Raw genomic sequence first — 23,490 nt, forward strand, 5'->3', positions numbered from 1 at the left:
TTTGATTCTCCATTAACAAGCTATTCCAATAAAAGACTATTGAGGCTCAATAGATAGGGAGATCGAAATGACCCAATCCACCACTCCTAATCCATCGCATCGTAGCCACCAACTGCCATCTATCGGCAAGAGAGCAAATCAATAACGCATTTTTTCTTTCCTTTCATCTCTTCTTTCCTTTGCCCCTCACTGCCACTTGCGCCAGTGTATTCCTATACAATAAATGATTCTTACAATGTCCTGTGAAAAACACTTCAATTTCGTACCATGAATGTGGGATCATCCTGTATAATTAATTTAATTTCACAATGCAAAAAAAAAAAAAATGCTCTTAATTCTAGGTAGCTATTTTATTTTACAGTTTCCATTCTTTTTTTTAAATATCTAACTTAAATGATCTTTAATTACATGAATTATTAGCCCTTAATCAATCGTAATTACCCATACTCTGAGTATGCGTACACAATATGTGCCAGTACTCAATATGATATGGGTTTACAAGTAATGATTTTAAAAAATTACAGTTTAACAAATATTTCGCATTTTTTATACATAAATCTGAAATGAGTTGATACTTTGAATTTGTCTTCGAAGAATTTGAGGACTTAGATTAAGTTGGTGGAGCAGAATGACTGTATAGTATTTTGCTAATTCGTCAGAAACGTCTATTGTTAACGAAAATTAATACCCGTGCTTTGTCAACTGGCCGAAGTTTTAAAGTCAGTTAGTAAAGCGATTTTGTGAGGAACTGTTCAACAGAATTATTATTGAAAAATTATATACAAATGTCGATTAATGATTTTAAAAACTTGTTTTACAGATCAATCAAAAAAATCTTTAAAAAATGCACTGGTAAAAAAATTAATGATAAACCTTCACTAGACTAAATTTTCTGCAGCATATAATACAATTTCCTATAAGATTTTCAGGCAATACTGAAATTTTAGAAATTAATGATTTGTTTTTTAATTATAATGGTGATTTTAATTAAATCTGTTGTAGTGTGGATCAAGGTGGAACCACTAGCAATATTAATTTCACTCAGTATCATGCTGAAATAGAAAATATAATTTAATTAAAAAATTAAGGAATTCAAATATCAATTATCCAACATTAGATGGCAGTACGAAAATCCTTTTTTCTTTCTTTCTATATTTATGAAATGCCTAATTCAATTTAGCAAAAAATTTTGCTCAATCTATCCTGTTTCTCAACATCTTATTTATTTTGTCAACAGCTTTATGAAGTCAACGCCTATTGCAAAAACACTAATAAACTTTTAAAAATATTTTTATCATCAAAAACAGGAGGTTAAAACAAAAACCACGATGTGTTGGATAGGAATTATTCAATGTATCCATGATCATATTCATTAAAAAAATTTTTTTTAAAGAATGCTTAAGAATTTTATTTTTGATATCCATTGGGATTCAGCTTTCTTGTCATATTGTTTTCAATATCGCACACATTTACAACTTTGCTTTGATATATATATTCCCGATTAAAAAATACTTTTTACTTTTCAGCAATCAAAGAGAGAGGTAGGGCACCACGAGATTAGTAAACAATTTTATTTTACTTTCTACTTTTCAATAAATCAACGGAAATGTACATTTTTAAAAGCTTTATTTATTTATGTTTTACTTCTGATTATTATGATAATGAATTAGTAAAGAAATGTACTAAAGAATTTTCTCAAATTCACAATAGAATGAGATCATTCATGTCGAATAAAAATTAAATTAGAATTAATCACTTAACTGATAACTAATTTTTGAAGAGAAAATAATAATGTATTATCATCATGAGCATAAACTGTACTGTTTCTGGCTCAACAAAAATCCGTAAGTGAGTGATTATTAACGAAAATTCCACCGTAGTCCAATGAAAGCATGTAAAAACAAATGAAAGACTAAAAGCGAAAGCAAAATGGCTTTTATTTGTTTAAATAAAGGAAGACAGACAACACTTGTCCATGAGTAAGCAATTCACACACCTAAGGGTAATAAATAAAAACAATACACAGAGCAACTCCTGGACCAAAAAAAAAAGTGCTATCACGGTTTTGCTTCAGGATCGAACCAAGAGTTTATACCAAAAATATAGATTCCATCATCCATTTGGGGGACGATGTCTTTTGACAGAAGTGGTTGTCACTTGCGTCAGGAACTAATAAATAAGTTTTTTCTTCTTCTCTTAAGAATTAAAAAAATTCATGTTAAATCCCCCCCAACATATATCACGGGTAACACTGAGTTATTCATTAATAATTTGATCAGAGAAGAAATTAGAAAGCACATAGCCCAAAGCAAGGATTCTGCCAAGTGACTTACAGCGGTTAGTACTTAATATACACTTTTTGCTTGTTATTTTAATATTATACATATCCTGTCCATCAGTACCTGGGCAAATGCTCTAGTCTATTTTCTTCCCTGATTTTGATATATGTATATATAGAGTTACAGATTTTTTTTTTTATTTTTTTACATATATATATATAGTGAATAATTATATATACACACTTTCTCACTTTCTGTTGAAGGGGTTCACTAGTTTGTTAGGATAAAAGATAGGCTGTGTTCTGTACAAGATAATTACATTTTTTCAAACATTTTTTTTGTTTGCATTTTTTACAAATATGGAAGACAATGGTGCAATAACTCACAAAATTTCATTTTCAGTCTGTTTCAAAAACCTTTTTACCAGTTTTCAGTGCATGAATTTTTGGAAAAATTAAAATGTTATATTATCATCAAACCATAACATAGAAATACTCAAGATATTTAAATTTCAATTAATTCTAATTGAAACAAAACTGCCTGCAGTTTTCATTAATAAATAAAGCCTACAACATTATACAAAAAAGGCAAATAAAGTAGATTCACAACTTTATCTTTCATAATGTTAATCTTCTTAAAGTCCCCAGAAATGCTTCATACAACCACCCAGCAGAGTTAATTTAGTATGCAGACAAGCAAGAATAATCATTATTTCCACTTGACATTTTAAATATATAGCAAAAAGCAAAAATAATTCCCACTTAACTAGAGAAATTTGTAATCGAAATTTTTTAACTAATTAGAACTTGAAGAATGTGAACAGAAAAGATAATTATGATTTCAAATCCCTGAAAAGTAAGCTAATAATTAAGACACAAATTTCAGACTGTATATGGAAAAAAGCGTTAAAAATTAAAAAAATTTAGGATAGTACTACAATTAATAATTTTCGTTTTGGTATTTCAGTAATTCACATAATGTAATTATAAGTCATCTGTGTTATCACATGCAGTGGAATGCTAATTTAATAAATCAATAATATATAAAGTTATATAAATTCTAATGTATTTCAATTAAGACCAATTTTTTAAAACCGCAATAAAATGCACCACTAAACAAAATAAAAGGATAGGATTACTTCAGAAATTCATTCGGTGCTTATTGAAAGAAATTTGTAAAGAAAAAAAAAATTGAACTTTATCTCCTTTGTTAATATTTTAACACAATTTTTTCCCTTTAAAAAATTATTATCTTATATTAAAAATTTTTTATTCTAGATAACATAGAATATCCATAAATTTATTTAACAAATATTTGGTTAAACATAAGTTTTTTAATATTAAAATAAGCAGACTATTGAATTAATTTAAAATACAACAAAATCTTTGGTAGTTAAAAAAATAACAAAGATTCAACACAATAAAAAAAATTCCTAAAGCATCATATGACGGACATTATAATAATACATACTGAATTCATAAGCTAACAATGTTAAAACTAGTTTTCAATGAACTTTTTTTATAGAATTTTTTTAATTCGTAAAGTAATTTTTTTAAAAAAATTTATTATTGTGCATTAAATATTAACAAAAAATATAATAAAAGTAATTGATTCACCAGAGAAATCATCAAAATATCATTAATATATTTAAAAGTAAACATTTAAATGTTTTTTTTTCTCCTTCCATGAATTATTTAATGGATGGGTTTCAACATTTTCAGTCCACTCAACTTCACTCATTCAAAAAACTTTCAATACAACATAATAGCATTTTGAGTACGAAATGGAGAAATTTTCAACATTAATTTTTCATATTATATTCAAATGTAATGATGGACAAAAATTAATAATGAAAACTTCATTTCATTTCAGGTTTCTCTCAAATTCTAAAATTGTAAATCTTGAACATTTTAGAATTTGGCCATTCTAAGAAATTTGAGAGATAAATAAAATGAAATTGAATATTCATTCCTATCATCACTTCTTTTAAGTAAACTTAAAATACAAATTAGTCTCAAATAAAAATAAAGCCAACAATCAGATAAAAAAATAAGTACTTTTATTTTCAAAAGTAGCTGCCACTGTTATGGGGAGTTATAGATTAAAACAATTTACAATTTAAGCTATCATATTAAAATCTCACTTTTAAATACAGCCAACATCAAAATAACAAGTCAGGACAAGATTTATTCGCTGAGAGGACATAAATTTAAAAAGTTCTTTATAAAATGGTAAATAATTTTTATTGCAAAATTTAACAAAATGACTAGTGAGAATTTTTAATCTACTATTTTTAGAATGTATCAAAAATGTCAAACTTTCCAGTTACCACAAAATTTGAAGTTTAGCAATGTTTAATTTCTGTGAAATAATGATGTATGATAATAAGGAGAAAAACAGACTAAAAGTTATTGCACCATTTCTTCAATACACTTTTCAACAATTTAAACATTATTTTATTGAAGGTTAATAGTAGATGAGGGTGTTATGTTTTAAAATTTCACACCACAATACAGTACAGCTTGAAAACTTTACAATGCACAACAAATACAATTATCTTTTGGAATAAATCATTCAATACACTTCAAATACATTTGATTTCAATTTTCCATAGCACCTTTATCCATTATACCCTTCGAAAGCTTCAACTTTACAGGGAGCTTCAACAATGCAATCATTAATTCAATATGTGAATAAAAAATAAAATTCTTATCTCTTTCAGTTTCTTTGCTACAAAACTATGCATATTTTCTTTAGTCAACTGAAGATCAGCTATAGTAATAGCACGTGTGAATGTGACGTTGACATAAATTTTTCTGTTCGTATTCTTATTTTTACAGCAGCCATTACAAAAAGAAGGAAAGACTGGCAACAAACAACTTTAAAAACTTAAATGAGGGTGGATAGGAATTATATTTAAAAAAATATTTTATACAACTCAGGAGAGTGGCCAACATAAATGCTAGAAAAAAAAACTATGGCAATATGAAGGAGGAAAAAAAATAAACATTAAAAAAGTTTTTATGTACAAATTATGAACAAATGGTCGTGAAGTGCAGTCAAGTGATGATTTGTACAGCATGTATAAGTGCCAAGCTATTCATATTCCTACCTGTAACACAAGTCATCTAAAAACAAGAAAGGATATCCACTTTGGGAAATCCCATAGCACAAACAATTACCCACAAAACAATCTCCACTTTACAATACAAGATGACAAATGGATGAGAACACTAACACTGCAATAACCAGGCTTCAAGAGCCTACACCAAAGCATTACTAGAGCAGATAAAACAAGTAAGAATTTCCTTAAAATGTTAACAGAACACAAGGAGGCAAAATTTGTTTTAAGTATGGTCTAAATTATTTTTTTTTCTCATGGTTTATTCCTATATTTAAGATAAGTATAATACAGGGTGTCTACCAAATTAAACAAAAGTAAATTAAACCCAATAATATGATTACATATTCATTTTCTTTACTTAAAAAATATTTAACTTTAACAAGAAATAAAGCATAGACATTAAGCAAGATATCAACATAAGATTTAAATCTGAAATCTATGAGCTATAATCAAAATCTGGTCAAAAGAAGCAACAAATTTAGATGACTACTCAGAAATACATACATGTTTTAATCAAAAATAGTCCATGCTAAAAATAACTAACAAAAACTAAAAATTTTAAATAAAAACATAACGGAAATCGGCTAACAGACAAAGTAAAACACCGGGTACAAAAATCAAGTTTCTTCAAAAACTGAGATGGGGAAATAAAAATGGGAATGAATCAAGAACTTATTAAATCTAGTTTTTATCATCGGTAGACACTCTGTAAAGGTTTTGAGTTAATGCAATGTTATGTGAAAGAATGGATGAGCCACAAACAAGCGCAGTGGCGGATGCGAAACACCAAGAGTGGGAGCGATCATGACACAGGTAGGCTTTCCTGCTTGACTGCGATGAGGGATGAGCACTCTCCTGCGGGTTCTGCTCACTGCAGAAACGGCGCCTGCACAGTTCAGGCAGTGAGCACCCTCCACACTCAATCCCAGCCATTCTCTTTTATCATATGAGCGAGCTCAATGATAAACTTCCCTTCCTTATATTTTTGGCTGGATTCAAAGGCATGTTCCTGCAATAATAAAATAAAAGCAATATAATAAACATATTCATATCAAATGTACAAAGAAAATTCATATTTTAACTATTGTTTAAAATAGTAATGCATTATTGTTATTAATTATTAATTTTAAACAAGAGCCACCAAACCTTTACAAATTATTTTAAGCCTAAATAATTTATATGTCAATTTCTACTGAAGATGATGTAATTATGGCCCCATATTGTTAATTATTCACAAAATTTCATTTTTAAGTTTATTATTTTGAAAAGAATTCTATAATAGAACCTGGCTAAGTACTTAGCATTATCTTAATTAACAATATCAATAAGACTGTTAAAAGATATTGTTCCGATTTTGGTGGCAGTCATAGTGTGTTATTTATAAATTTCATATATTAAAATATTTTTAAGCACATTTGCTAAATGCTGCATATGAAACGATGTTTGTTTACACAACCAGAACCAGTTTCAAAATAGATTAAATTTGGACAAAATTTAATCTATACAACTTTAAAATGCTGAAAGCAAGTGATAGATACATATATTTAGTACAATATAAATCCTGTAAAATTTAATTTGTGCAACAGAATTTATTTCACAAGAATAAAATTATCAGCTAATAAAAATCAATGCAGTACAGAGATTCAGTTGAAAATATCTGAACTGAAATTAGTATTATAATTTAATGAGGAGAAAAGATAATAGAATCCACAAAAAGTTCAAGCAAAAAGAAAATTTCATTAACAAACTTTTAAAAATCACATTTTGAAATAAAGATAACACTTTTCCTTCAAATAAATTTTCGACAAGCCAGATGATGCAACCAAAATAAATATATCTTGCACATTAATTTTAAAAATAAGAATTTCATTGTTCCTTTGGCAAGAGAAATACTACTATATGAATTTTCAAGAACAAAAAGATAAGCTTTTATTTTTCATCAAAAGAAATTATAGAAGGAATAATAATTGAAAAATAAATAGTAGTAGATTTAGTAGATGAACATTTATAACTTATACATAAGTAGTATATATAAAAAATTTATATAAATAGTTATATGAATAATTTAGCTTCTTACATATTTCCACCCAAGAGTTGTCTTGCAGCATTCACAGTAAATATCTGCGACAGCATGAAGTCCAGTCAAGAGCACCCTTTCTTCAGCTGGTCCACAACCAACATTCACTCTGAAATAATAAAGTGATCCATAAATTTTAAGGAATTCTAAAACTCATACAAATATTTAAAAAACACAATTTTTTACAAACAAGATTTAGAAATTAAACACATAATTAAAAACAAATGTCTACTATACTTTTTAAATTAATTAATATTTTTTTATCAATTGAATTTATATATTTTACATGATTCGAGAGATAATAAAAAAATATTTTAATAGTTAAAATGTTACATTAAAATAGATATGGATTTCAGCATATCAGGATAGTAAGAAATATGCAGAAATTTTCAAATTTATATTTAATAAATTCTACCAAGCCATGTTAAATAAAGATAAATTAATATTAAAAAAGTAAAACACTAAAATAAAAAAAGATATGAAAAGGTTAAGGAAGAATAAATGAATAATAAAAAGAAATGACAAATACCACATCTTAAAGTATTTTAATTCAATAATTTTATAAATAATTAAGATATTTCAGCATATTTTAGCTAAATATTTTTTCAACTGAATTTTCTTCAAAAAATATTAAAAATGTAGAGATAAAACTTTTATAAAAAGGTCATAAAATAATGCACAAGGGAACTATTTTATATTAAAGTTAAAATGTATTAATGAAATAAGGAGCTCTGAAAAAAAAATAAGATTAACTTTTTTTCATTGCCATTCATTTATATTTTATCGTTCAAAAAATTATAAAATAAACGGGATTCAAGGACAGAAATATAGAATTCCATTTATAAATCAAACAGCTAGGAAATATTTATAAAAAAAATTCAAACATTTAAAATTAAAACTTACACGGAATTGAATAGGTATGCACGTCCTTGACTCCCTTGGAATGACTAAAAAAATAATAGAATGGGATTTTAAAAGTTGAGTGAGTAAGTTAGACAAAAATAATTTCATACATTTAATCAAAAACATAAACAGTGCAATCTAAGTGTTTAAAACAAATCACTTTGCTTTTAATGACAACAACTGCCATGGAAGTTAAATTTAGAACAGTTCAGTCATAAGATAACGATTCACACTGGCACTCTGCCACAAGAGGGAATTCAAAAACATAGTTTCCAAGTAAAAACTGGCAGAGTATAAACTTTGCAAGTTCAATGTAAATGGACATTGCACTTTTCACCTGGACAAATAGATCAACTAAAATGCTAAAACAAAACAGCTGTTTTTAAATTCATGATAACTCCTTCAAAAATAACAAAAAAACTTGTATCTATTGTACAAAAAATATCACTAAGCATTTAATACCTGGTTAATAAAGCATTAACATTGGTTTTTTTATTGGCCAGTACCACAGAAGAGATTTCAAAGAATTTAGAAATCACGAAGTTAATAGAGTATTAAAAAAAATCAAGTGATACACTAATTAAAATATCATCAAACTGAGAAATGCACCAACTGATGTTTCTTTATCAGTAATCTGATTGCTTTGTCTTTTTAATTTTCCAGAAAGAAAGCAAAACAATGTATTAAAAAAATGCCAAGAAACTTGGAGAAAATTTATAAAAAATTGAAATAACACGAGAGAAAAAAAAATTGTAGCAAGAAAAGCAGGGAATTTACTAGTTAGTATACAGAAATAACTTTCTGAAACAATACATTCTATTGTAAAAAAAAAAAAAAAAAAAAAAACTAGAGGAATTATATATATATATATATAAAGGAAGAAACCAAACTAAAATTAGAGAAAAAGTCTTGAAATTTGAGGGAAAACATTATAATACTCACTTCTTATTCAAAATAATATTAAAATTACATAAAACATTTAATTTCAGAGATGTTTGGAAAAAAAAAATTACTATCAGATTCCAATTAATTAATCTCATAATGATACCAGAATAGCTGTTACTTTTAAAGCTAAAGTGAATGACAAATTAAGCGTAAAGAATAGAAACTTGCATAATAATAAAAGAAGAAATTATGCCATGAAACTTTTTTTAGAACCTAAGTCAATATTAAAAACTTTTTCAAACTCCATGTCAATAATAAAACTATAAAATTCATACAGTGATTTTCATTTTCATCCAGATATATCAAAAAGACATAATAGACAACAATCATAAAGGCTTCAAAAATAACCATCCGACATCTCTCCTCAAGAACAAAATTTATTTAATAAATTTTGGAAGATACATATTGCATTTCTTAATTAAAAAGAGTGAGGGGGAAATAATCTTCCATAGCATAATTCAGAATCTAATGACTATTTAAAGAAAATTTGATAAAAATACTCCCAAATTTTAATAGAATAACAACAAAGCTATCTGAAGTTTAAAGTATAATTTAAAAAATGAATGCAAGTTTGAATAAGTGATTTTTTTAAAACTTTTTTCTCTTACAAATAATAGAAAATTAATCAAGTAAAATATTTCCAAGTTTCTACAAATAAAATTTAGAAAAATAAAATATTAGAAAGAATTAGAGGAAGTAGAAAATTGCCAAAGTAAACTTCAAAGAAAAAGGACTGAAGAAATGCCAAACCTTTTTGATGTAAAATTTTTTCTATACATAGAGATAACAATGCAGTAATAAAAAGTTTCTAAGTACTAAATATTTTAAGACTTACATACTCAAATAAGTCTCAAATACTAAAAATAGTTGCATAAGAATATAATAGTCAATTAACAGAGAGAAATTCCATAATATGATTATAAAAAATGTAATACGAAAAAAACCATAAAATTTAAACTAATGCTTTTCAGTTTAAAATCTATAAACAAACTTAAGAACAAATAATAAACAAGACACATATTAATTACCATACATGGAATAACAGTATGCCTTTCATAAAGTCTGCTAATATATACATGAAAAAAAAATTAAAGAATATAAATTTGCATAGTAAAAAACTCTTATAACAGGATGAATATTTCCCAGAGAACTAGATTAAATGTTTAGCAAACAATTATTTTCCATGGAAACATCAAAATTATTTGCTGAGATGACATTTATCCATTAAAAAAATAATGGGAACTAAACAAAGAAAAAACAATGAATTTGAGGCAAGATGCCAGACACTAATGTAAAAAAAAAAGCAGCCAAATGACACACACACACAAAAGACAAGAAAACCCAGGAGAATACTACTGCTGAGCTGCAAAGCAATTTTCTGTTAAACATTAGCCTTATATTTCTCAAACAAACAATTTCTCCAAATTATATTATGCTTCTCATATCTAAGTATTCAACAAAAGGACATTTAAAAAAAAAATTGTTTTAGAAATTAAACTATGCACAGAAATTTAAAATAAACTCAGACAGATTACTTAAACAATTCAAAATTTTGAATTTAAAAAAAAACATATACCATAAATATTTATCTGGTTTAATTAGCCATAGTTACATCCTATTCAAATATTGAAGGGTATCGTGGAATGAATTTCATAATTTTGAGCAGATGGTGATAATATTTAAGCCAGTACCACCTCACTAAACTTTTGGGCCAAAACAGTAAGAGAATAATATTTATATATTGTTTAAAAGAGAATATTATCAAGCAATTCTTGACATATCCAAAAATTATGGATCTATCATCTTATACAATTTTCTCACGATACATTTAATTAAATCTTAATGCAAAAACAGCTGCTAAGAACCTACATTTTTAAATACTCAATGTTTATCTACAAAAATTAAAAGTATCTATATTATGAATACCTTATAAATAGGTACTTTCATCCAAAAGCATTTTAAATATGATGAAAGGGACACAATTCTCAATGAATACATATTGAAAATTTATTTAAGAAGTTTTGTATAATATTTCCAAAGGGGTTTATCAGAGCAATTTAAAAGAATGTTGGCATTTAAATGCTATAAATAAACAAATTTAATAGAAATGAAGTTTCTACAGAGTAAGTAGCATTTTGAATTACAAGCACGACAGCTCAAAATGATGGAGAACTTGTATCCTTTTATCTTAAAACATCATTTTTTTTATACCTAAGTGCACATTTATCTTTCCATTATGTTTTATAAACAATTGATTTATGTGGGATAACTTTCTTACAAGATGTTGTTGCACACTGTTTTCAATTTCAAATTGTTAATTAAACCAGTAATTATACAGAAGAATTATAAATTTCAGGCTTAATAGAATTTAGATATAGAAATGAAATCCTTAAAGAAATAAAAATAACTGAATTGCACAAACTATTCATTCTGGAAATTAAAGCCTCTTAGACACTAAATAAACTGCCTAATTCAAACAGAATTGAGAACACATTAATAACCATGAACAAATAATGAAAATACATCAAAATTGCTAATGTTGAGAAGCTAGACTCCATATTTTAGTTTTTGAGAAAAATGAACACAATTTCATTATAATAACTAATGACAGGTAAAAAAAACTTAAAGCAAAAACAAATGAAATAATTCAATTGAGATAAAAAAGAAAAAGAAAAATGCAAATGGAAAAACAATTATACTTCTTATGTAAAGAAAGTAAAAAATAAATAAATAAAAAAAACTGACAAAATAGAACGAATCAAGAGAAATGGAAACCAAATACCTTACTTTTTTTGAACTCATGAATTTGATAGTTCTGTTCTGAAATATATGATGAGCAAGGATTGATTTTTTTAAGTCAGAAAACCATAGCAAAAAAAGAATTCTGAGTTACTCACAGCATTACCTACTGATGAATTAATTGGCATATTGCCAATGTTATGATGAAGATTGTTAGATGATGTGAATTCCATTTAACAACACTAGAAAAAGGAAAACTTAGTTAAGAAAAGTATTTTATCAATAAAGAAAATATTTTTATGTAAAAAAGGTAATGATTTGCGATTAGATAACAGATGCAAATGTGTTCAAAATTATACTATCACAATTTTTTAAAGAATCAGCAACTAAAGGTCATAATGCCATTTTTTGCTCCTTTTAAACAACAATAATATCAAATAAAAATTGGGAGAATTGTAATGAAATCTGCAACAGATTTACCTCCCCACTTTTTTACAAAAAAATATACATAACCAATAAAACAAAATAGATGACCTTGAGAAGCCTTTTCTTAAATAAATGTTCGAAATGGAATAATTGCAAAAGACTGAACAATAAAAAAATTTCTAATGTCAAGTTTCCTGGATATCCAAAGTATCATTCTTTCATACAATCTAATTAAATACATTTGACATATTTGCTGCTAATGATGCACAAAATTATCATATCATGTGTATTAGAACTTATTATGCAATAATATGAGACTTGAAATTATGAGTCCCAAACCCAGAGAGGTGTTGCACATATAAATTTTAAGATTGGTTAGATTCAGAATGTTTATCAGAATCTTGATTATAATAGTAAATAAAAATGTTTTTTTGTTAAGTAATTTTTTTTATTGACAAGGTTCATTCATAGATATTTCATGCAAAGATGGGAAGAAGGATTTTTTTTAATAGTTCATGAATGGTAAATATTTAAAAAACCCAGCATCAAATAGATTTTTAATGAGCTCCATAAAGGTTTCCAAAAGGAAAACTACCTTAGCAGCAAACATGTTATGAAATAAGGTATAGCTCATCACATTATATACCTTTGATATTAGTTCATCATGATTTGCCAGATGCGCCCGGCAGTGTATACAGCTGTAAGTCCGATGGCAGTTGGGTAAGTAGGCTTGGAAAGTCTTCACCATCTCGATACTGTAGATATCTCCAGTTTTCGGGTTACTAGTATTACTAGTGCGGAATCTTAAAGTGATCCCCTCCAGCTTTGAAATTAAAAAGTTCAACGGAAAACAAAAAACACTTAAAATGGTCCTTCTATCACAGCACACCACGGTGACCTGACTCTGATCAGGTTCCAGGGTCAAAAAAATACACACATCAGCTACATTACAAGTTGTCCACAATCTAAAAGTTAAAGAAAAAGTATAAGCATCACATACAGTAATGAATGTTTTTTACAGTTTTGAGTTCCAGTTTCTTTTAAACAAGATTTCTTTAAAATAAATTAAAACAAGCATTGTCACTTTGGGAAAATATTTCAAAGGTTTTTTTTAATAACATATTGAATGCAAAATTATTTAATAAAATCTGATTTTAACAACACCAAATTTTCAAATGAAGTAAATTTTATCAAAACAATCATATAAAAATAATCTGGGTATATGAACATGTAAAGAAGTAATATCAATATATATTAAGCAAACAATTAAAATTAATTTAAAAGCTGAAAAAAGTTTAATTGTAATTTGAATGTGATGACATTGCAGCAAATTGAAACTTAAATTCTGATTAAGTAATATCTGATTTTAGTAGACAATTAGATCAGAAGATTTTTAGTAGACAGTTGCTGTTAATGGAGGGCTATAAATGAAACCTGGCCAATCTTAGTAATAAATCCTTAAATTTTAAGGCAACTTTAAACTTTTTCATAATTTTAATAACATCTTTTTAGCTTAATAAAAATTTTAAGAGTTAATCTTTAGAATATTAAAATTAACACATAATATTATGGAATAAATATAATAAAAATAATACAAAGAAATCAGTATCAAGTGTATATTATAAATAACAAATGGTTGTTATAGATAACAAGCATATCCATTTTCTTCAAAAATTTTAAATAGATAAAAATATTCTGTAACTAAAATATTTACATCATCTGCAGTGGGTTTAAAAATTAATATGTCTTAAAGATATTTATAGATCCAATGCAAACTTTTATTCTTTAGACTTTGAATAGATTTTACTTCGAAAATACTTGAAATACAATTAATTTTTTTTTCATTTCCTGTAAAACAGATAAGAATAATCTAATTTATTTTAAAATACATTTAGTTAAATTCATTGATAGGATTTTCTTTTTTAACAGATATTATTAAAAACAGATAAATGAAACTAATATATGCCTTTCTCAAATCTATACACAATTACATATTAAATCCACAATGAATAATTTTGAATATATGCTTATTAAACAACATTTTTTTTATTAAGAGAATTAATCGATTTTACTAACAAAAACCAACAAAAGAAACCCTGCAGTATAATAATTCTCCTCTCTCTCCCTTTAAAAGCACATATTTTTAATTCCAAAATAAGCACAAGTCCAATTTCTTTTATCAAAAATATGGTGATCAGAACACATCTTACTAATGTGAAGCAATGACAGAAATAATTCTGGGGATTCAAATGGGATTTTAATCACATACATATTTTGATATTTAATAGATGTTAAGAAATTGATAATTTTAATTTATTATAATTAAACTGATAGTTATAGTTATAATTTTAATGAAGCAAAATTTTTATATTCACTGTAGCTTAAATTCTATGTAGTGTTCAATCCTGCACCTCATGTTTTTCCAATTTTGTTTCAAGACACACACAATAATAATACGTACAAAATACTTTTTAGTACATTGACAGAAATGATGTTTTTTTTATTACTACCTTTTTGTTTTCTTTGTTTTTAACAGATTTCATTATTACTTATAAATAATAATGCAAAAACTTATAATTATTTTTTCTTAAACTCTCAACCAAATATGCCACTCACATGGAATCAAAAATTTCTAAGATTATTTAATTAACTGATAATTAAAATCTAAAGAGAATGTATCGTCATTAAAAACATGTAACTGTAGAGAATTTTAGAATTTTGGTGCATAGAAACTGGATTACAAAATTCTATCTTACAAGCATGTAACAAACCAGGTTAAATTTTTATCTAACAATATAAAAGCAGTAATTAATTGTAAACCATTTTATTAAATGAATTATACTTACATAAAAAGAAAATGTCTTCAAAAGAGGAAAACTGTTCATCCCAAAAATGTTAATGTTCATAACAATTTGGAGAATCAAACTACATTGCTTTGAAATCCGTATTTACTTGTTTAATATAATGGACATACCTGAAAAATACAAAAAAAGAATTTTGTTTTTTACTATTTAAAAAAAAAGTCTAAAATATTATAAGTTAAAGGTTATTTGATTACATATTTATATTTTTAAAAAATATAGGAAGAAAAAAATAACATATTTAAGCACAATTTCTTACTTTGTTAAATAATTACACACTGAAGAACACAAAATAAACAAACTAAAAGTCTTAAATGCTAAAATTCTCATGTAAATTTTAATATTTCAATAAATGAATTATCCAAAATGACATGGCAATAAAAATAAACAATATTTTTACTAAAATTTAAAAGAGGAATTATTATTATTATTAAAAATTAATAAAGTCTCAAGACTGAAACAAAAAAAACAAAAAATGCTTCCTTTGCATAAAAGGTTACATCATTTAAATAAATCAATTTTTAATTCAAAGATGAGTTATTCTAATATTAATTTACATGTGAATTTATTTTTGATAAAAATAAAACAAAACAGCAATTCTAATATGAATTAAATCACTAATTCACCATTAAATCTATCTAGATTATTTTGAAGTCGATAACAACAACAAAATTAAGAATTTTCAAAATAATATTCATATTTCCCATTCACCTTCTTTAAAATATCCAAAACTATCAATTAAAATTTTTAAAGTGAAAGGTATTTTTAAGCTTTCAGCATGATGAAAGAAAATAAATGCGCAAGATTATATTGAGGCTGAAAATTAAATACTTTAATATATACAAATCCAGTTAAAGAAAATTTAATAAAATTATGCTTTACAATTGAATATTTCTGAACCTGCAGAATAAAGTTTAAAAAAATTCAAAATAAGTTTATTTTGGAATTCTGAAGATTCAGTAATATAAAAAATATAGCTTCTTCTGAGGTTCTTTCTTATTACATGCACACAATATTGTAAAGGTTTTATACACAAAACAATCCTGTCACCAAGTTTGCAAAATTTTTGGCAGTTAATGTGTTGAAGTCAAATTTTGGGAGTTATCACAGGGGAAAATTCAAATTTGGCAGATGTACTAAGTCTTACCAAAAATGTATGGTTAATAAACTATAACTTCTTTATAATTACAATTAAATTCATAGTTATATAAACCTTATAAGTTTTTCTTAATGAGATGTACATAAGATGTATTAATAAGCAATAAAAATTTTAACTAATTTTGCAATCCTAATAATCAGTTGGGTATCTAATAATTTTTTGAGTAAAAAATTTTAACTATACTTTTTCAACTTATTATTAACATGCATATTAAATCACATTTGTAAAATCTTGGAAGAATAAAACCCCACACAAATTCTTGCTTGTAAGCAGAATAATTAATTTTCAGTGTAAGTAAATGCTCCCTCCCCCTCACCTCCATATATGACTGCATAGAGGAATGAAGCCACAAAATTTTGTAACATCTTCCAATAAAAAGTCTAATGAAATTTTCTTAATGAATAACAATTATCCAACATTCTTTAACATCTTGATTGACATAAAAATTTCAGTTTATATGAGTCATTTCTGATTTTTTTTAAAAAATATAGCTCCATGAAGCAATTCTACGTCATAAATCTACACTTTTTCAAGATAATGCAATTAATTCAGAAATAGATTTTTTCTGATGCCACAGTTAAAGTGTTAATATATCATTTAATATAATAATAATAAATACATATTTGAAAAATAAATTCTAACTTTTTAGTTTACAAATAAAATTAACATGTTCTATTTAATTTAAACTGAGAACAAATTAAAGAAAACAATACATGATGTACAATAAAAGCGGAAATAAATTAAGATTTAAATAAAATCTTCTACAGCAAATATAATAAAGGATAAAAAAAAAGTTTTATACATCCATCTAAAATATTAACATTTTTATTAATTTGTTAACATTCAAGCACTTTTCAAGCGCACTCCTTTTAACATCCAGACTTTCTCGGCATATCTCTGAAATACATGGTTTCTTCCAAGCTGAAGGGCAGTTACCACCCCCCCCCCCAGTAATAAATCTGTCATCGCTCTACCTTGAATAATTGCCTTGCAGTTTTTGGACAAGGAGTTGCATTTTCTATCAGCCTACGAGTTTTATTCTAATGTATTTATATTTTTTTAGTATGAAGTGTTTCACTCATTGTCTTTTTGGGGTATACTACAAAAAATTTGAAATTTATTCTATAAAATAATAAAATATTTATTCTATAATATATATAAAATAGTTTTATATATATATATTAGAGAATAAATATTATATATATTTTAAAGTTTTATATGAAGCTTCCAAACCATTTAAATAAAAATTCTCATTACTATCAATTTCAAAAACATCTTTATTTTTCATCTAATTTTCATGAGACTTTTGCATTTTTTTTCGTTGCCAAAATTAAATAATATGTCATATATTACCATGTAAAATTTTTTTTACATAGCTAGTAATGTAGGACATCACTGTACATATATCAATGCAATTAGTACATTTTTTACATAGTATGGATGTCAATGCAATTCAGTAATAGATGGGATAATTTAAATCTCATTTAATACCAAAATAAAAACATCCATTGAATAAAATAATTGTGAAAAACAACACTTTTTGAAAGACATTTTGAAAATAATACGTTCTTTCAACACTCAGCTAAGATTTTTTTTTTTTTCTATCTTTAGTATTGCATTCTTTTTTTAAAAATATAAATGGTTATCTTCATTGAATTTTTAAAAATAAAATATTATTTTGCATTTTCGATAGTGATACTAAGAGAGGGTATTTGGAATTTTAATTAAATTTTTAAAGAAGTTTTCACATTTTGTTTCAAAAACCTTACCCATTCTTGTTCTTACATTAAATAATCGAAAAAGAATGTGGATTAAATATACATTCCAAAAATATCTTTATTTTGCCACTCATTTTTACTAATCTTTTAAAATATAACTTTTAATAATTTTGTCAAACCAAGAGAATATATTAAATCAAACGTTATATATGCCATCTATCAAAACAATTCAATAGATGGGATAACATATATTTAAAACTTCATTTAATACTGAAATACAAAAATTTATGAAATAAAATTAGGGGAAAAAATTACTTAGCGAAATATAATTCGAAAATACATTGCTACAGTTTTCAGTCTGAACATTTTACTAAAATATTCATCTTTATTACATTCTCCATAAACTGAATATGAAGATTTAACACATCTACTATCACATTAATTATAAATATTACTTTTTTAGTATAAACTGTCATGCTGAATTTTTGATTTTAAAATGTTATACGAAGTTTTCTATAATATTGTTAAGACAAGATAAATTTTTGAGTGAAAATTTCATATTAAATTTCCACAATTTTACGCATGAGAAATTTTTGATAATAAGTAAATTATATAACATTTTTTGACTCCTCATCTATCTCCCTTGTTCATCTGATCCTCGTTAGTTTCATTTCCTGCTTCTTTGTTAAGAATAAACGAGAGATCAGCTAAAGTATCATTTTTTGGCCAACCATCATCTTTTTTGATAGATCACTGCCACTTTCATCAGAAGCAAGTAAAATTGCTTTGATTTCTTTTACTGATAATGAAGAAATAATAAGCGTTTCAATGCAAAAATTACTCAGATAATCCAAAAACCCGATTCACAGTACGTAAAAATAAAAGTAGAAATTTGCAACTGAAGAGAAATTTTCAGAATGGCATTTGTAAAAGGTACTCAGTATTTATGTAACATATCTCACTCTATAAAGGGGGTAAAAAGAACACTCCCAATCTTTTTTTTTTTTTTTTGTCTTTCTGTGCTATTTGAAAGCAGTAGTTTATACTCAGCATCAAAAATTCTGACAGTCCTTTTATGACAGAATAAGACACTTGGAGTATAAAACGAATTCCATCCAGAGTAACAACAATCGCAAAACATTTTGTGAGAAAATTGCAATGTGAATAGGTCGTAGTGACAATGCAATTGTTTGTCGTTATATCATTACAACAGTCTTAATATTGAAAACAGCATCTGATGTTTATTGGAAAATAAAGAAGGTGTTGGTATCCTTATATATCATTCATCGTTAACAGAGCACTTCAGTGGAAAATTTCTTTTATAAATAGCCGTAAAATCTTTTCAATTTTGAGCTAACAACAAAGCAAATAGAAACTAAAGCCCTTTCAAAACACAAAATATACACCAACAAATTATTTAGTGAAACCCTCCTCAACCCCTACCGCCTTACGGTGCAGTGTAAACTACAGTGAAAAGGCCGTGATTATTGAAGATAACACGGAACTCCTAGAGTGTTTAATACAGTAGCCGCTTTTAATACCCACCTCCCCTAAAATGGCTAGCAAGTGCCCGAAACCAGCCCACTTGGAAGTTAACGGTAAATTCTCAAACTGCCCCACTGGAATTGAGAGGGTTAAGTATTTGAATTAACCAAGTATAAAGCAAACTAAAAATAGAAAAAAAAAAGTTTCATCATCCTATATAAAACATTAATTAAACAGAGCAAAAGAATTTTATTTTTATAGAAAAAGAAAGATCTCATTTTGAAAAGGAGCAATTATTATTTTACAAACTGCACAAAATAAATGCAGTTGCAAACAAATAGCTTTGGTTCAAGATAATTTGAGAAGAAAATGTTCAAATTGAAAAATCAGATTGATGATAAAATTAAACAAAATAAATAAATCTATAAAATCAATATGCAGCAAAAATAAAAATAAAAATTAGGAATTAATTGCTTCTTTTTGCAACAATGGAAATATCTTTGAATTGAATATTTTAATTGATATTTTATTATATTTTAATTGAATATTTTAATTTAGATTGAAAAAATCCTATTAAATCAATAACAAAATTATACATCACAAAGAACACACACATATATTTTAATAATTAAGAAACAACAATGTCCAAATTTTTCTATTAAAATACTGTTAAGAATAATGCTTTAACTTCTTTTTTAGAAAAATTGTAGATTATGTTTTTAATGACATTAACAGTACCAAATTTTAAAATCTTAAATCAATACATTAATATGTATATTCAAATCTAATTTCTGATATTAATTTCTTCAAAATGTACAAAGCAATGCATTTAAATCACTCAAAATGTTGAGAAACCTAATAAAATATTACAGTACTTTTTTAATATTTAGGATATATATAAATATATGAGCTTGATAGTACTTTTCCTGCAAGGGAAAAAAAACTTGATTTAATACCAATAATAACATCTCAGAACAGTAAAGATGAATTGAAATCTGATATAAATACTTGTACAAAGAAGATATTTAGTTGAAATAGGTAGTTTGTCCATAAGAAACCAGAAAATAAATAGGACAGAAATGCATCTTTTACCATAGAAACATAAATGTCAAATAATTTAAAGAAACAATCCAAAGAAATTTGCAAACTATAATAGTTTGAGTTTGGTTGATATTTTATATATAGAAAATAAATATTCTCAATAGATGGCGCTAGGCATGAAAAAAAAAAAGCTGGAAAGAGAACATTTCTATTCTGATATCAAAAAACAAGGATTCATTTCTAATATTTCTTAAACAATGTTAAAATATTATAAATAAATGCCATCTTAAAAAATATGTCACAACCTTTAAATGACTGGTAATGAAATTTTTCTCTTTTACTTCTAATTGCTGATAACAAATTTTAGAAAAACTTAACATTAGTAAAAATTTTTAAAGTTTTGCAGAATATAACTTAGGAGTTTGTTATACAAAAATAAATTTTACAGACTACTTAATGAATAGTTATTATAAATTGGTAGAATGATTATACTGCATTTTAATTCACATCTGCAATAAAACTTAAATACAAGATCTGAGTAATTCATTATATTTTAATATTATTTTTGTAAAACTCATCTGCAGTGTGGACATTTTGTGAAATAATTATTTTAAATCATTCTTTATTTAAGGAATATAAAATTATATGCCATAAACACATTAAAACTTATGCTGAATTTGGCTTGAATATGATATATATTAAAAAAAAAAAACATAGTAAATTTCTAGACCTAAATATCATTATATAATAATTAATTAATAGGGATTTTCTGGAATAAAAAAAAAGTTATAAAGTAAAATATTTAAAGCATGAAAATATCATTACTAACAGTGTTACTAGGCAGATTTAAATTCTCATGAAATAAAACAGGAATATAATGATGTGCATTTAAAGTAAAGAAGATATCAAAGTTAAAATTTTTTTTTTCATCATTTACAGCATTAAATTATATTTAAAATTTATTCACAAGAATGTATTTTACTTTTTGTCCTTATTTTACATTCCTAATACTTATTTCAATTTTTCTATAAAGTTTATTTGCTAGCACAGAACAAATAAATTTTACACAAAAATTTAATTTTTATTTTTATATGCAATTCAAATACAATTTTATAAGCAATTAAATACAGATTAAGTTCTAACATTTATGCTGTAAAACTTATTATTTTGAGAATTAGAAAAATATTGATCCAGGCTTTCATTTCCACATCTTCATATGCATTAAATAAAATTTTATTGAGGGTTTTACTTCGGTGAAATCAATTATTGAATTTTGTAAAGCTTTAAAGAAAGAAAATTTTCCTGCATTATTTTGATCAATGAAATTACGTCGAATACGCACAATTTCAACAAAATTAAAACTACACATTAAAACGGAGTAGAAGTAGCGATTCCGTGCAAAAATTTTATACTTATTATGATTTTTCCCAAAAATTAAGCATTAAATTATGATCATAATTACGTAACGCGCATCAAAAATTTAACATTTTCCTTAAGTGAAAAAAAAAATACTTCTCGACAATCGAAAATAATAAAAAGAATTTCAATAAATTTACAGTCATATTTTTTAAAATATGACGGTGAATAGTTAGATAATTTCACAATTTTATTGATTAAAAAACATTTATGAATAACACTGCGCAATTTATCTATTTCGCTTTAAACATGTTTTTCCTACTTATATCTCAGCTTCTATGCAAATTTAATCATTCGAAAAATATCAAGAATCCTTAAAGTAGACTCAGTCGAATAAGAAAAAAACTTTCTTTCTAACATCTAAAGAAAACAGTAAGAAATACAAGAAAGAAATCTGTTAATAACATCGGCAATGCGCAGAAAAAAGCAAAAATTCGGTTTCACGGCACATTCTGTTTTTGTTTATACGAAAAGGAGAACAGCTAAGATCGCAAATGTACTATAAGGATAAACTATTTCACAATTTAAACATAAAATTTCATGACATAAAACAACTGCATATTAAGAAAAAAAATTTTAAAGTTGAAATTAACAATGCTGTTTTTCACAGTAGCGCACTACAGAAAATCAATGGCTGCTCTGTTTGTTTACATGAAATTACTTAACATGTATCGAAAAGGATAGCCTATTTTCTCTAAAAATGAGTAGAAAACTTACGATATAGGAAGAATTTGAATCGTGCCGTTATCATTCCAGAGTTATATATCCCAACACTAATAATTTTAAGTCCAGAAACGAGCTATAGTCATCGACGAGTAAGAGGAACAGATGCAATGCGTCAACAAAGCGTTGTTCACAACACTGTCCTGAAGTATTAAAAACACAACGACGTCGGTCACTGCACGCAGCACTTGCACATTTGACAATGTGACAGGAGTCTTTGGGGATTTATCTGTAAATATTCCGCAGAGTTCTTTGTTCAGATTTACTCGGCCCAGCGGTTGGTGTGCCTCAAACAGCTGCTTATCCATAAGCAAAACATAACATTCTGATTTCGGTTCTCTGCGCAGCTGGTTGGTGCCGAAACCCTCAGCCTGCAAACAGCCAATGACGAGAGAGGGCGCCTTGTGACGTCACACCAGGAGAGCGGTTTCATGATCGTAACGGAACAGAAAACGATGACAGATTGCGCATGTCTCCAGTCTTCATTGTGTATGCGTGTTTATGTTTTTATCTGTAGGTTAACTCCATGTACCTTCCATTGTTGAAGAATAGAAATTTATTTCATTTTTACACTTTAAAAAAATAATTTTGGTA

At 26.0% G+C, this 23,490-nt stretch overlaps 1 protein-coding gene across 1 annotated transcript; it reads right to left on the bottom strand.

The window, feature by feature from the left end:
- Positions 1-1,919: 1,919 nt before the first annotated feature.
- On the bottom strand, positions 1,920-23,232 carry LOC129971402 (protein yippee-like 1). The gene is made up of 6 exons (XM_056085142.1): positions 22,891-23,232; positions 15,340-15,467; positions 13,140-13,458; positions 8,384-8,427; positions 7,481-7,589; positions 1,920-6,412 (listed from the first exon to the last, which is right to left on the bottom strand). Exons 3-6 carry the CDS (start codon positions 13,239-13,241, stop codon positions 6,323-6,325), a joined length of 345 nt encoding a protein of 114 aa, XP_055941117.1. The 5' UTR covers positions 13,242-13,458; positions 15,340-15,467; positions 22,891-23,232; the 3' UTR covers positions 1,920-6,322.
- Between the last annotated feature and the right edge of the window lie 258 nt (positions 23,233-23,490).

This window comes from Argiope bruennichi, chromosome 6 (assembly GCF_947563725.1).
Source record: "Argiope bruennichi chromosome 6, qqArgBrue1.1, whole genome shotgun sequence".
NCBI classification, from domain to species: domain Eukaryota; kingdom Metazoa; phylum Arthropoda; class Arachnida; order Araneae; family Araneidae; genus Argiope; species Argiope bruennichi.